Source organism: Lissotriton helveticus, chromosome 4_1 (assembly GCF_964261635.1).
Source record: "Lissotriton helveticus chromosome 4_1, aLisHel1.1, whole genome shotgun sequence".
Classification (NCBI taxonomy): Eukaryota; Metazoa; Chordata; class Amphibia; order Caudata; family Salamandridae; genus Lissotriton; species Lissotriton helveticus.
This window is the reverse complement of record NC_136063.1, coordinates 1908677-1924213: the sequence shown is the minus strand read 5'-3', so window position 1 is coordinate 1924213 and position 15537 is coordinate 1908677. Positions and strand designations below refer to the sequence as shown.

The 15537-nt window shown below is 44.7% G+C and overlaps 2 protein-coding genes and 1 pseudogene across 2 annotated transcripts in view; 2 read left to right on the top strand and 1 right to left on the bottom strand.

Annotated features, from left to right (window-relative positions):
* Positions 1-2118, bottom strand: part of LOC144828261 (GTPase IMAP family member 4-like) — a 169733-nt gene extending 167615 nt beyond the window's left edge. Inside the window, exon 1 of the mRNA XM_078686340.1 lies at positions 1997-2118. The gene's annotated coding sequence lies outside the window, so the exon portion shown is untranslated. The remainder of the gene's footprint in view (positions 1-1996) is intronic.
* LOC144828263 (uncharacterized) lies at positions 1078-6753 on the top strand. The gene is made up of 2 exons (XM_078686341.1): positions 1078-3679; positions 3734-6753. The coding sequence occupies exons 1-2, from the start codon at positions 3633-3635 to the stop codon at positions 4761-4763; spliced, it is 1077 nt and encodes a 358-aa protein (XP_078542467.1). The 5' UTR covers positions 1078-3632; the 3' UTR covers positions 4764-6753.
* A 58-nt stretch (positions 6754-6811) lies between these two features.
* Positions 6812-8003, top strand: LOC144826868 (uncharacterized; annotated as a pseudogene).
* Positions 8004-15537: the final 7534 nt, after the last annotated feature.

Genomic DNA, 15537 nt, shown 5'->3' with positions numbered 1-15537 from the left:
ATTAAGGCTCAAAGTAACCATGCTTTACTGTTATTTCGCTAGATGCTCTGAATAGAGAAGAGACATATCATCCAATTGCTATACTTTGGCGAATCTGTATGTGTCAGCTTACCATTTAAGTGGGCATTCTTCATTTTTGAATATTAAACACCTGAGGATTCTCTAACATTTGGACTGAATAAGATTTATTTTGGTGGTTTCTGTCCTTTCAGGTGACTCGACAGCGGTATCACAATGCGGCTTGCTAGAGCAATATTCATATGCGTGCTCCCGCTTTGGGGTCCTATCGGTACTGTTGGGATATATGCTTCATGACAAGGAATTTACACATGTGTTGATACTTAGTAAGTATGGCTTATCCTGTGATGATATTGGAACATTTTTCTATAATCTGGTGTCCATTAATTGATGGAGCGTCATTTTTGAACTATTATTCCATCTTTTAGAATGCAGTATCAATCAGTTTATGTATAATCGCCGTTTTCACGTATCATTTTGCATAACCAGTGGCGCCCCAGCACCGGACCTAACCGGCATCCTCCTTTTTTCTTGCAACCTCTTGATCTTCGTATGAGGAATGTTGTATATACAATCGATATTGAGTAAGTATATTTGTTCAAGCTGGGCAGGCCCGTTTTCAATACACCTTTTGGCCTACTTGAGCCTGGTATGTAATTTGTACCTATATTAAATTTTTGTAGATTTTTCCCGATAACCATGACCCTGACGTGGTACGACATAGAGGCTGTTGTTCGGTTATCCTTTGGCTTTACTCTCTTGTGGAAATTGACCTTTCAATCTATCAGTGGTGGGTATTCTTATCACGTCTACGTGCATTGTTCTAGCTAGTGTGGCCTCCTTTAGTATTGAGTTTTGGTTAGATACCACTCTCGTTTGTACCTATTCAAACCTCTAAATACCAAAGATCACCTTGAAATAGTTTTAACTCTCTCTGAATTCACATATTATAAAGTATGATCTTCTAGCCTTTGGCTTCTGCTCCTCTCACTTGTAACATATTTATGTTCCACTTTCTTCCTTTGTTTTTAGCACTTCTTTGTAACTTCAATCAGCTTGTTTTTTCTTTTATTTTCTTCTGGTAGTCCTTATAGGCCAACTTCAGGAATTTAGCTCCTCTAAATACGTTTTTTGATATGTTGTATACACATATGTAAAACTTTGTGAATAACGTCATTCCACTGTTTGAGAAAAATTAATGTGAACAAGCTACAAAAAAATGTTGGTCTGTATTTTTGTGTGTTTGTTCTTGCTCTTTGTTTTTATGTATTGCACTGTTAATGTAGTCTTGTGGTGAAAAAAAAATAATAGTTTTTAAATGTACACTTTGTGATGTGCCATATTTGTCGTTGCCTTTTATTGATGTGTATTGTTTGTTTGTTGAAATTAACAGCCCTGAAGAAGTCCTCTAGTAGGACAAAACGCGTTGGCTGTATCATTGTGAAAACTGACGTTTATGACCATTTTTTAAAATTAAATACTGGAATAAAAGGAAAAACTTTGAATAATACTTGTGTTGTATACAGTTTAAAATAATTGTTCTTTTGTCTCTTGAAATTGATGTGTGGTGCACCTGTGCTTATGTTCTAAAATGTTATGATCCCATGGGGACTTGCACAGTGATGGTGGGTGAGTTTCAGTGTGCACACATACCCTAATAGGTTTTGGGGTTAGAATATAACAGTTATAGTAGTTCATGTGCTGTGTATATGAGGGTTCCACTGTCAGGCTTGTTTCTCACAATGTTGCAACATATTTTTCCCTCACACAAAGAATAGTTAGTCGAATTCTGTTAGGATATATTAATCTCTCAAGTATTTTAGAAAGCAGAGAGAGGTCGCTGCCTTTCATTTTCCGTTTTCCTTTTAATTTTTATGTATCAAACACTGTGTCCAGTTAGGTGCAGTACTAGAGAACATTTATATTTATACTTAATTTACTAAGGCAGGATTAAATGAAATAAGTAAGAAGATCTTACCTGCTATAATAGTGAAAAAACTCTAGGAGTCTTCAGTACACCTTGTAGGTAATAGTCTGTAAAAAGAGAGAAAGAGTGTGAACAAATTAAAAGGTATTATAGAAATAATATTTGTTAACAACTGTTTTGATTATAGTTACAAGGGTTATTATACACGAGTACAGAAGAAAGAAGAGGGACACATGTCACCAAAGAACTGGGTAGGTGCTAGAGAAATAAGTAATGATTATTGTAAAATACTGAATGTGAAATAGGAAGTTGCACTAACTGGAGGTTATTCTCAGTTCCACTAAAAAGCACATGCCGGACATGAATAGAAGATAGCAGGAGATAGAAGACCCAAGAACGGAACCAGAATTCAAGGAGTGTCAGTCTCTTCTCTGTCCCATCCCCTTTCCCCCCTGTGGTTTCCTTGGCAGGCCACGTGCGGGAAAGCATGCTGCTGGGAAGCTGTAGAAGGGAGTTGGGAGATTCTCGCCATTCTGCTCCTGTGCATCATGGGTGTAGATACCGTTCTGACAGAGACTGAGATAAGGCCCCAGTCCCCTCCTTCAGCTTCTCTACCCCGTACCGAGAGGCTCAAGCAAGTTTAAACATTGCAAAGGTACAGGGCATGTATACCATGCAGGCTAATACATTAAACACACCACCCACCTCCTCCCATCTGCCTGCTGTAGGATATTAAGACCCTGAGTGTAGCCTACCATCAGAATCATCTCCCAAACACAGTGAATATGCCCATTATTCGCTAGTACACTTTGGGAGATGTTGGGGTAAACACCAGTAAATATGTAGAAACAGTGGATGCTAACTTTAAACTTTATTTAGAAGATGAAACTGCGCCTACCGAGAAAGATAAAAGTGAAGGTCAGCACCCAAAATTGGATTTAAAGGACACAGAGAGAGGAGGTGTTATTAGGAAAACAGTCAGTGGTCCAAGGAATTCAAGCCCCGAGAGTGAGAGGGGGACCCGAAAGTTAGCCTTTACACGAAAAACACCTCCTGCAGCATGATGGAGGCTGATAGAGGAGGGTGGCGATAACAAGTGGGTCAAGATAAGGGAAGATGGACATATAGGCACAAGAACAACCTGGGAAAAATAGTCGGTGCCCCTGTGGAATCGGAAGACACTAGACAAGTCACAGATGATGGAACACCAAAGCTTGGAGGACTTCCTCCGTGCACATAACCTCTTAGGTGAAGAACACATGAAGTCAGAAAGATCTTACATACGATCAGATGGGGCATTAGATGATGTTACTGAGCATGTTAATAGAATGTCCGTCATTAACGACTATGATAGAGAACAGTCACAATTGGCCTGTGAGGGGAAGATACCAACAGGGGTGCTGAAGCCTTACCGAGAAAGCAAGAGTTAAATAGATTGAGATTGGTTTGAACGCATGCACGCCCTTATGAGAAGCAGGGGACATTTCACATGACGGGAAGAATGGCATTGAGAAAAGACACAGCACGCTTAATCTGTGTGTTCCCTGACACCCAATGAAATAGTGGCCCAACACGAACAGAGTTGGTACAACGTTGTCCCTTTTACTGACAATCTAGCAGTTTGGACAGAAGGTCTAGCACCACAAATGACACCATAGCCCGAGATGGTTCTTGTGAAGCACGAGACATGGCAAATGCGGAGATGTGCATCATTCACGGTATAGGAGATTCCGAGTGGGATTATCCTTATACCAAGGACAGCCTGTGAATGTGGCAAAGATATGCCAGACAGCATGACCCACATCACCCTACTGGACATAGGGACACGGTCCTGTCACACCTGCCCTTAATTTTTAAAGGGTCAGGGACGCCCCAATACATACCATGGCCCCAGATGGATAAAGAAAATCATAAAGAACAGCGGCCACCACTTGCCGAAGGGGCGGGGAAGTGGATAGCTGCTTTTAAAAAACACACAGCAGGGATACCCCTTGCAATAGGGGACATCAAAAGTTTATTAAGCTCCCTTATAGGAGAAGAAACAGACACACTGTTCATAGAAGCAGGAGTAAAGGACGTGACATTGAGTGATTCAAAATGTGATGGGACACACTTCAACAAAGTAAGGGGAGTTGTTTGGACACAACTAAGACAAATGCACCCAGACAGGCCAGACATTGAATCTCTCATGGCACAGCCAATGCAGCCAGATGAAGACCCAGCACAAATCCTGAGTAGAATAAAAGGGAAATGGACACAGGAGGTAGGGGAGGGATGGGATGTGACTGGACAAAATACAATACTGTTCCATAACATAGTGAATAAGGGATTACCAGCTGAAGTGCCGGATAAACTAGATAACATAGTAGCCTTAGAAGCAAAACCATGGACTGAGATACAGGCTCACATAATACATTATTGTAAAAGGAGACAGTACAAGGAAAAGAGCGAGAAAGATAAAATTGAGAAAGCAGCAGCTAAATCTGTACAACAGAAACTAGCAAAGAGGACAGGGGGAGGAACTGACACCGCTACTACTCAGTTGGCCGCAGTGTCTTTGGGCGTGCCACCTGTAAACACCACCTCGCAGCCCCAACTATATGCCCCAGATTTAATAACAGGAATGAGCAAGGAGGTCGAGGAAGGTTTGGGGCAAATAGCCAAAACACATTCAGGGGCGGGCAAACATGCCACTACTGTAACAGGCCAGGACATTTCAGTAGAGAATGTAGGACCAAAAAGAACAACAAAGAGGCAGGGGCAATATATGGCCAACAAATGGTACCACCTGGTCGCACTGTGGCACAGCCTGCTGTGAGCACCCAAGTAATATATCTTCCACAGCCCTAAATGCAGCCTCAACAACAGTTCCAGCCCCAACGGGTACAACAACACGTGCCCCAAATGCAGTATGGGCCGCAACAGGCAATGCCGCTCACTGTACAACACCGGACCTTACAAGGTGGGGTGACGGTCAGAGGAGGAAACCCCTTTCAACAATATTTTGTGGGAGGATATGCTCAATGAAGGTGCCCACAGAATAGCCTCATGTGTCCAGTACTATTGATAACTCACAGGCCAGACGAGGAACCCACTGTGACGGTAACCATAAATGACAGGGAATACAGCTTTCTCATTGACACTGGGGCCACTAGGTCCTGTATCCGTGAGAGAGGACTCCCACTGTCAAATCCATCAATGGACACACAGGGGTTCTCCGTGGAAGTGATGAGGGTTCCATTCACCAAACCTGTGGAGATGGAGAAAGGGGGGAGGTATATTAACAGCAGTCTCTTATTCTCCCCACGGCCCCAGCAAACTTCTTAGGACTTGATCTTATGGCAACATTAAACGTGTCCATCCACTTTGAGCAGGATGGGGCAATGGTTTGCTCAATACCAGGAATGTCCCACACACATATCAAGATAGTAGTCACATACCACCCAGACGGTGACCGAAACAGATCTAGGCCTGTAGACATCCCAGCCTTTACTAGAGAAGTGTATACTATCATAGCAGAAACACCTAAAGGGAAAGCTAGTTGAATTGCCAAGGAACTTTCTGTTCCGCCGCCAGAGTCCCTGGTCAGAAAAGCTGAGCTCTGAAGTGTCAGGTAAAGAGCTCATACTGGAGGTAGAAGCTATGAAGATATCTTCCACTGGCCCACCTGTACGATGAGGGCCTGTGTCATCTTTCATGACCCCAATATAAAAGTAAAAGATATCTCAGATGACCAGTTGTTTGCCGATGACCCCACAAAGTCAATGTTAGTTTTTCAAGACAGCATTCCATTGCGTACTATGCTGGAAACAAGGTCTACAATACCAAAGACTGTTTTGTTCCTAGTAAGATTTGCAGACCAAGGTCCCCACAATGTGGTCCTCATCCACACAGCAGTCCCATTCAGAATAACCTTAAAGGAAAGAGCAATACTGCAAAGGGTAAGTCAATACCCTCTTTCCAAATAAGCAGAGGAGGGCATTGCCCCAGTTATTCAGGCATTGGTAGAGCATTGGTACCCAGGTGTATCCCCCTGCAACACCCCGATGTACCTGGTCAAGAAGGCCAAGGGTAGTTCATGGCGCATGATTCAAGACCTGCGCCCCCTTAATGACACAGTGATACCGGAATTCCCTGTGGTACCTGACGCTTCTGTTATCCTAACTAACATACCCAAAGATGCTAAAACTTCTCAGTCATAGACTTAAAAAAGCATTCTTTAGCATTCCACTACACCAAGATAGTCATTACTTGACTGCATTTTCATTTCGCGGCTCTCAGTACCTCCATTATCGTTTACCTCCAGGGTACAGTGAGTCCCCTAGTGTCTTCAACAGAGCAGCCAAGAATGACCTCGCTAATTTTCAAAGTGACAGCACAATACCGCAGTATGTCGATGACTTACTAATTTGTAGCGCCACAGAAGAACAGTGCGGAAAAGACACTGTGTCTCTGCTTTCCACCCTCGCCCAACAAGGCTACAAAGTAGACAGAGACACATTAAAATATTGTCAGGTAGAAGTCCATTCTTTGGGACAATTTCTATTGGCCTCAGGCCGCCGAGTTACACCTGAAAGAGCAGCGTCAATTAGACAGATGACTGAGCCTGAGACAGTGAAGGGAATGCCAATATATTTGGGCCTATGTAACTATATCAGGCAATGGGTGTTTGACTATAGCACCCTGATAGCCCCTTTGCTCACAGCCATCAAACAGGCAAAGACACCGAAAGACAGAATAACGTGCACAGCAGAAATGGGAGAAACATTTCATGAACTCAAGACAGAGATAACAAATGCACCAGTGTTAGGAACACCAGACTACACTAAAGAGGTTTTACTTTTTTAACACTTCAATGGCCAGGTGATGACGGCTGTCCTCACCCAAAAGAATCCTTTAGGCTGCAAACCAATTGCATACTTTAGTGGCCTACTTGACCCTCTTACTGTGCGGTAAATTCTGTTCTGCTCGCGAAATTTGCGGAATTTGGGTAATTTCACTTTCCGCGGAGAACGCGAAATTGCCTAATATTCTGCGTTCCGTGAGTTCGCGAAATTTTTTGCTTGTTCGTGTTCTCAAATGTGTGTTCATGAGATATATCCCCCGAGCATGCAAACAGAGATTGCGTACAGTAAAAAAGCATCGCGAACAAGCAATTTTGCGTGTTCGCGGAATTAGTGCGTGTTCGCTGTGATTTTTTACCGTTTTTTAACCATTTTGCCGAGATCTGCGTAACGCCTAGCCATTACCCCTGCGAGCAAGATTTGGCCACAGCAGCCTTTGCAGTTGGGAAAAGTGCCCCCATTGTCATGGGTTTACCTCTGACGCTGTATGCAGAACATGCAGTGTTTGCAATATTTCAGAAGGCTAAGACGACACTAACAACACAGAGAGTATCAGGCTATGAGATTATTTTATCACTACCATCTCTCAAGGTTGTCAAGTGTCATGCAGTCAACCCTGGTACTTTCTTTGCACCCCCTCTTGAAGGTGCAGATAGTGACCCCCATGACTGTGCAACATATACTCCGGATGAGTGTAGCCAAGCAAGAGAAGACCCATTTCCAGGTAGCATTGTATATTTCATAGATGGATCTTCCATAATAGATCAGGACACAGGAGCACGACATACAGGGGCAGCAGTGGTCAGAGCCATGCAGCTTGACTCTTCAGATACTTTGCAGATAACAGAACAGATAACTTTGCCATCCCATTATCCTGCTCAAGCTGCCGAGCTGGTAGCACTGGGTTCGGCCCTTAAACAAAACAATGACAGTGTACTCTGATTCACCCTATGTCACTACAGCAGTGCATTCCAGCATTATGCGTTGGAGCAGACGGGGATTCCTGAAATCCGATGGAAGCCCTGCCATGCATCGCCCTCTTTTAAAAGACCTGATTGTAGCTCTAGCTCTACCACATGCAGTCGCTGTAGTAAAATGTGCAGCTCACACCACTTCTCAAGACTTTGCGTCCCGTGGAAATGCCTTGGCTGATTGGGCAGCCAAGGAAGCAGCCAAACTCCCTCTAAACATTATACCTACCACAATCCTATTAATGAAACAAAGTCCGCGGCACACGTTCAGAGTATAAGTATACAGTTATGATTCTTCCTGAGGTAACGTAAGCTGGGGTCGACACCAGTAGGTTATTTATGCTGATTTTGTTTTATAATTCTTAGAAGAAATAGAACAAGCCTTGGCATAGCCAATAGGTCTCGCCTTTGGGACCTTATAAGTGTTTATCCATGCAACAGTTGATGTTGCACCAAGGATATTGTGCTGCATAACTAAATACTTATAAGGTCCCAAAGGCGAGACCTATTGGCTATGTCAATGCTTATTTATTATAGTAATAGTGAATAATATACTATTATCCACTATTAGTGTAATAAAGAATGGATTTTAGTTATCTGGAATATGACACTCCCAGGCAACTGAAGTAAAAAATGCTTTTAAATGTATGTTGTTTGCAGTTTGTGGGTGAAAGTATTTCTGTGAGAGACTGCGTGCATGTGTGTGCATGTGTAAGCATGTGTGTGTGTGTTAAAGTACTGCCAATGGCGTGTGACGTCACCTCCGCTACCCCTGGCATGTTGGTGAATTGAGGTTCACGGTTGCAAGCTCTTTCTCATGTGCTTCTCCCCACGCCTCCGGTGGCTTTCTCTTTCTTGTGTGCCACGCCCTCATTTTGTGCAACTCTCCCTCGTGTGCCGCGTCTGCCTGCCCCACCCACTGCCCGTTGCTCCCCATCCGCTGTTTTGTTAAATATTTTGCTTTTTAGGATTTTACAAACAGCACACGGATCCTGCCAGTGAAAACTTCTTTCACCTTAGCATCCTAAATGCTGTACACAAATGCATCACTTCACTATTCACAATTGAGTGTAGAGTGTCAGTTGATGGCAGGCGGGCTGAGCGGCTCCTGTTGGGGTCACTTTCCATCTATCTATCTTCTGCTAATGAACTTATCCTGAAACTAGGGGGCATAATATTAACAACTAGCCATATTTATTGCTAAATAAGTTTAGCGAAATTTTTTTTAACGCTGCGCATCGCCGGATTTTATCGCAGAGATAACGTGCTATTAGCAACGTGTATCTCCAATGCGATAAAATATCCGGCGATAGCGGCAAAATACGTGAATATCGCAGAGAATCCAGCGATATTCAGGCATTAACGCCAATAGGGTCTTAACCTAAATATCCAACTCCCATTGGATATACAGGTTAAGAAGTGGTCTGAGCCGGCGTTCGTTTTCAGTGATATTTGCGCTGAGCGCGAACTGTTTTATCGCTACGCCTGCGTTGATAATAGGCGATAGCGATGTTAGCGACTGCTTTCAGTCGCTAACAGGTTGGATACACCCACTTTGCATGTCATTAGCGATAAATATCGCTGACATGTAAAGCGGGCCCCAAACCTCTCGCTATCACCTGAAAGCTGTCACTAACTGATGTTAGCGACAGCTTGCTAATAGGGTGATGAAACGGCCACAAAAGCGGCGATAATTTCATTTCGCCTGCCTTGCTAATATGCCCCTAAGCATTAATAAATCCAACCTAGTCTATACACCTGGCTCCACGGACTTTCAATGACCACAAAGCCACAGGGCGCTGGCAGCTTCCTCCATGGGAGCCAAAGCAGGTTCAACGGGCTGAAGGCGCGCCTTCGTGTGCACTGCACTAATGTGCTTGGCTGGGCCGGAACTAACGCATGTTAATGTCTATACGTAAATACAGTAAGGAGGACATAGGCCAGAAACGCAACCTTTGCATCAAGCGTGAGATTACAGAAGGCAGCATAAGGCGGGGCAAGATACAGTTTATTTGTATTAGATAGCCCTCTCCATGCCACCGGCCGCACCTTTTTTACACGCATTCTGGAATTTGAAGGAGTGGTGCAATCCAATCGAACCAATATCACTAACCTTGATTGTAACTGCTTGTCCTTCATCATACTTTGACTTGCAGCAAGAGAGAAAGGCAAAAAAGGAGGAAGGAGGAGAAACAGAAAGGTGCGAAAAAGAACCTGGAAGAGTTAACAAGCATTGGCATAGCCAATAGGTTTCGCCTTTGGGATTGTATAAGTGTTTAGCCAGAGCATTTGGTTTCCTTTAAGGTATGTTGTAGAGCAGTGTGGCTGCTGTCTAGCATGTTGAAAAGTTATAATAAAAAGTGTCATAAGCATTTTTATTACCTTATATATAATAGTATGGATAATCAACACTGAGGGGCAGATTTACAATTACTGGCGCATCTCTGCAAGTTAGCAGGGATGCGCCAGTAATTGTGCGCCACGCCACCACCACCCATGGTGCGCCGCATTTACAAAGCGGCGCACCATGGGGCAGAAACGGCACAGATGCGTCACGCATCTGTGCCGTAAAGGCGGCGCATTGCTGGAGTTGCGTCGCAAGCGCGACGCAGCTCCAGCAATGCTCCGGGGGCCCTATCTCCCCAATGCTGAGTCAATCCTTACGCCTGCTTCAAGCAGGCGCTGGTTTTTGACGCAGCATGGGCCCAAAAGTGACTGAATGAAATCTTGTAGATTTCACTCAGCCACTTTTAGGAGGCGTTCCTGCGCAGGAACGCCCCCCCTGTGCCGGAACGCCTCCTGATGGCGCAGGGCTTTAGAACACGATGCATCTCCCAGATGCGGCACGTTGTAAATACCCTGCACCATGGCGCATCTTTTGCACTGCCGCTGCGTCACAAAAGTGACGCAACGGCGGTGCAAAAGAGGTGCATGGGACTTGTAAATCTGCCCCTCAGTTGTCAAAAGCAGCACACCACAGAAACAACCAGTTTATGGCAAAGTGCAGGACCTAAAAGCAAGTCTCACTCACACTGTTGCCCAACCTATTATTTAAATTTTAAGCCAAACCGCTGGACAATTACTGCACCTAGCTGTTTAACCATTTTACAACACCTTCATACAGATTTTTAGGCATGGTACCATAATTGTCAAGTCACTCCATGTCACACACCACATCTTCAGTGAGCTAGGGCTCCACCAACCAACATTTAGCACGTTATGATTCTTATACCATGGACAACAATATTAAATGTAATACTCCAAGTCTCAGAATGCAACATATTGTTAAAAGGCCAGCGGTGTCTGTACGTGTTGCATATAGCATGGAGACTTGTCAGCTAAAAATGGATGTCTTTGGTTGGAGAAGAAGTAATATGTTGACATGTACGTGTCATGTCTTACCTGCCAGGGACCCGCAAGTATGGGAGGACCAGTTCGGATGCATGCCATGGCTTGAGCACAGTTCAGAGATGCATGACAGCTGATGGTTCGGAGGTGACGGGGGCTCATTGAGGGGGTAGGTGGACTCACCCACCAACTGCAGTATCCACATGACTGCAGAATGCTTGGTACAACTCAGAAGCACTAGGGGGCAGATTTACAATAACTGGTGCATCGCTACATATCAGCATCAGCAGGGATGCGCCAGTTATTGTGCGCCACGGCTCCGCCACCATGGATGCGCCACATTTATAATGCGGCATACCATGGGGCAAAAACGGCACGGATGCGTGACGCATCTGTGCCGTAAAGGCGGTGCATTGCTGGAGTTGCGTTGCAAGTGCGACGCAGCTCCAGCAATGCTCTGGGGGTCCTATGTGTTCAATGCTGTGTCAATCCTTACGCCTGCTTCAAGCAGGTCCAGGGTTTTGACGCACCTTGGCCCAAAAGTGCCTGAGTGAAATTCTTGCGCAGGGCTATACACCGTGGAGCATCTCCCAGATGCGTCAGGTTGTAAATACCCCACAGCATGGCGCATCTTTTGTGCCGCCGATGCATCACAAAAGTGATGCAACGGCAGCGTACAAGAGGCGCACGGGGCTTGTAAATCTGCCCCTGGTTATCTGCTGGCTTCAGCCTCGGCCTGTGATATCAATGGCGTACAGAGCACATTTGGAAGCAGCTAAGCGTCCATCCAAGTGACAGGGAATCGCTGCCGTGCAGACGAACACAGAACTTGTCATGTCACATGCTCGCATTGAGGTGGGACATTCATCTGAAGGTAATTGCGAGAGGTTAGGAAACGGAAACTAAAAGAAAGTACAATTCAGCACTTTTAGTAGCAGGCCGCTGCCGGAGGCTACGATGGTGCCATCTCAACACTGGAGTTTATTTTTCTTCAAAATGTTTTCCTTTGATTGCACTGTGATGAATGCTCTGGTTGGCCCTACCATGTCCGTGAGTGGACTTGTCCCTATGTACCAATAATGAAACGGAAATCCACAAATAAATCAGCACAGCCACAGGCTGCTGAGAGGGGGAGAAAAAATGGGGATGGGGCAGAAGAAACAGACACAAGGTTGCATGGGGACCCTGAAGCAGGAGGCACTTGAGGAGATACCGACACTTCGGACCCGATTCACAGAACTAACTTAAGACAAAATCCTAAACTTACCACTTTTGGTATTCACAGAAGTTAGGATGTTGTCTTCAGTTTGTCATAAGACAAACTTAAGACAGACTTAAGTCAGGATTTAGTCTTAAGTCTGTCTTCAGTCTGTCTTTAGTCTGTTTTAAGACAAACTTACGACAAAATTCTAACTTCTGTGAATACCAAAAGTAGTAAGTTTAGGATTTGGTCTTAAGTTAGTTCTGTGAATCGGGCCCTTCGCCTTTTGGTGAGAGCTTTTGAATGACTTTTATTTAAAGAGGCAGACACATTTGAATAGCAAACATTTTAGCAAAAATTCAAGTGGATTTAAAAAATAATAATAATAAAAAGAATGCAGAATTTTAATCATAACCAAAAAATGGTTCCTTTTCAGTTGTCTGGTCGCAAACCTTTAACTAGCTCTAACACAGTTTTTATTGTATTGAATGACGCAGGCTATTGTTAATAACACTGATGCCGGTGGATGGCGAGCTTGGGTATGCAATCAGTCAAATCAATCAAGACATGACTCAGGGCCCGATTCCCAGAACTAACTGAAGACAAAATCCTAAACTTACTACTTTTGGTATTCACAGAATGCATTTAGTAGTAGTAAAGTTAGGATTTTGACATAAGTTTGTCTTAAGACAAACTTAAGACAAACTTAAGATAGACTTAAGGCAGACTTAAAACAGACTTAAGACAAACTTAGGATAAACTTAAGACAGACTTAAGACAGACTTAAGACAGACTTAAATTAGGATGTTGTCTTAAGTTTGTCTTAAGTCTGTTTTAAGTCTGTCTTAAGTCTGCCTTAAGTTTGTCTTAAGTTTGTCTTAAGACAAAATCCAAACTGTACTACTACTAAATGCCTTCTGTGAATACCAAAAGTAGTGAGTTTAGGATTTTGTCTTAAGTTAGTTCTGTGAATTGGCCCCTAAGATCTCATGTAGCTCCCAAAAACTTCTGACCAGCTGCATTCCTGACTGCGTTTTTTCTGCGCATCCCATGAATTTTAACCATTTTCAAGAGAAAATTCCTATCAAAGTTTCAGCAATTACTTTTTATTTAAGGCTGTTGTACCGCAACCTTTACACTGATTACTCATAAAAAATGTGAAGCGGACATATCGTGTGCCCTGAGGTGACGAAACTGGTGCTATGTAAAGCCCTCTGAAACCCGAATCCGGGTCAAGTTCGTGCTATATAAAACTCGGTAAACCGACAGGATGGACTGGCCCAGGTGCAAGCCTTGCCACTGCTCATAATGACATGGATGTTGCTTCAATTGAAAACCACATGTCACTCCTACACAATGCTAGGCATAATGAATGAAACAACAGGTCAGAGGTTAGATAAGAGTTGCCAAAAAATATTAGGCAAAAATATAATCACACGCTTCGCAGGGAAACAGATGTGTGTAAAATGTTGTTAATAACGGTTAAAGTCTGAGAATAGAAAAACCACAGAGGAGGTTTCCGCCAATATGAGATGCACGGGCCACGTGGCCCATATCTATGTGTGGTTTGTTTCCAAGAAATTGTTGTAACGGCTGATTTTAATCTACTCATTTGTGACGTAAATCCTATACTTATTACTTTTTTCTCTTGTGGTTTTAGAGTATATAAGCCACTGCTTTTGATCTGTTTGTTGGACATCTGATTCCAGGCTCGGCTGATCCTGGCTGATCTCACCAGATGATTAATGCATTAAACCATTTTGTATTGTCAACCTGCTCCTGTGTTACTATTATAGAGATCGTATTCCATCAACAACTTGTAGTTGTGTACTAAAGTAAAGTCCACATTTGTAAAGCGCACAATCACCCGTAAGGGTCTCTAGGCGCTGGGGGCCGTAGGGAAGATTAAGCGAGCTATTGCCCAGAGTCACATGGTGCTGGGCTAACCTGCCGCCGGAGCCGGGGATCGAACCGTGGTCCCCAGATTCCAGCGTCAGTCGCCCTGGCCGCGGCGCCACACCTACTAGTAGCAGAGGGAATCAAGCAGATGGATTGTTCCAGGGCACCGCCTCTTTGGTTGTGGACAAAGAGGGTACGCCTCTAGCTAGGGTTTGTGGTGTTGACCCTCTGTGTGGTGCAGTGTTCCAGGGCCCAGTCTCTGGTTGTGGTGTTGGCCCTGTTTGTGGTACAAGGTTCAAGGGCTAAGCCTCTGTGCAGGTTTATGGTGTTGGCCCTGTGTGTCGTGCTCTGTTCGAGGGCCCAGCCTCTGGCTGGAAGTTGTAGTGTTGGGCCTGTGTGTCGTGCAGTGTCCAGGGCCCAATCTGTAGCTAGAAGTTGTAGTGTTGGCCCTGTGTGTGGTACAGTGTTCAAGGGCCCAACCTCTGGCTGGAGGTTGCAGTGTTGGCCCTGTGTGTAGTGCAGTCTCCAGGGCCCAATCCGTAGCTAGGAGTTGTAGTGTTGGCCCTGTGTGTGGTACAGTGTTCCATGGCCCACCTCAATCTGAGGTTTGTGGTGTTGGGCCTGTGTGTGGTATAGTCTCCAGGGCCCAATCTGTAGCTGGAGGTTGTAGTGTTGGCACTGTGTGTGGTATATTGTTCCATGGCCCGCCTCAGTCTGGGGTTTGTGGAGTTGGCCATGTGATTGGTGCAGTCTCCAGGACCCAGCCTCTGACTATAGACAAAGATGATCTACCCAGTGTGTGGCAGAGTGCGAGGGCCCAGGCTCTGGCTGGGTTTGTGGTGTTGGCCCTATGTGTGGTGCAGTTTTCCTGGGCCTAGCCTCTGATGTGATGGGATTATGATTGATGTGAAGGGTGTATGATTGATGTGATTCTGGAGGCCCCGGTAACACTCTTGGGCAAGCTGCAAAGGGTGCAAAATATCGCTGCTAAACTCGCCCTTTCTCGCCCTTACCATAGCTCTTCTACGGCAGCACTGCGAGAACTTCATTGGCTGCCAGTTCATCTACGGGTACGCTACAAAGCAGCGTGTATTGTGTTTAGGGCTATTCATGACTTGGGCCCCATTCCTCTGCGGCGAATGTTTGCCTGGTATTGTCCTTCCAGAGCGTTACGCTCCTCGTCATCCAGACTACTGGTAGTCCCAAGATTCCAGAGAATGAGGATGGGGGGCCGCTCCTTTAGAGTAGCGGCAGCCAAACTCTGGAACTCCCTACCCATATCCTTGAGAAGCCTTGGAGATCTCTTTTCCTTTAGAAAGGCTCTGAAAA

Coding starts and splice junctions, on each gene's coding strand:
- LOC144828263 (XM_078686341.1), top strand. CDS start 3,633: ATGGCAAATGCGGAGATGTGCATCATTCACGGTATAGGAGATTCCGA. Junction 3,680..3,733: donor CACGGTATAGGAGATTCCGA/GTGGGATTATCC, acceptor AAGATATGCCAG/ACAGCATGACCCACATCACC.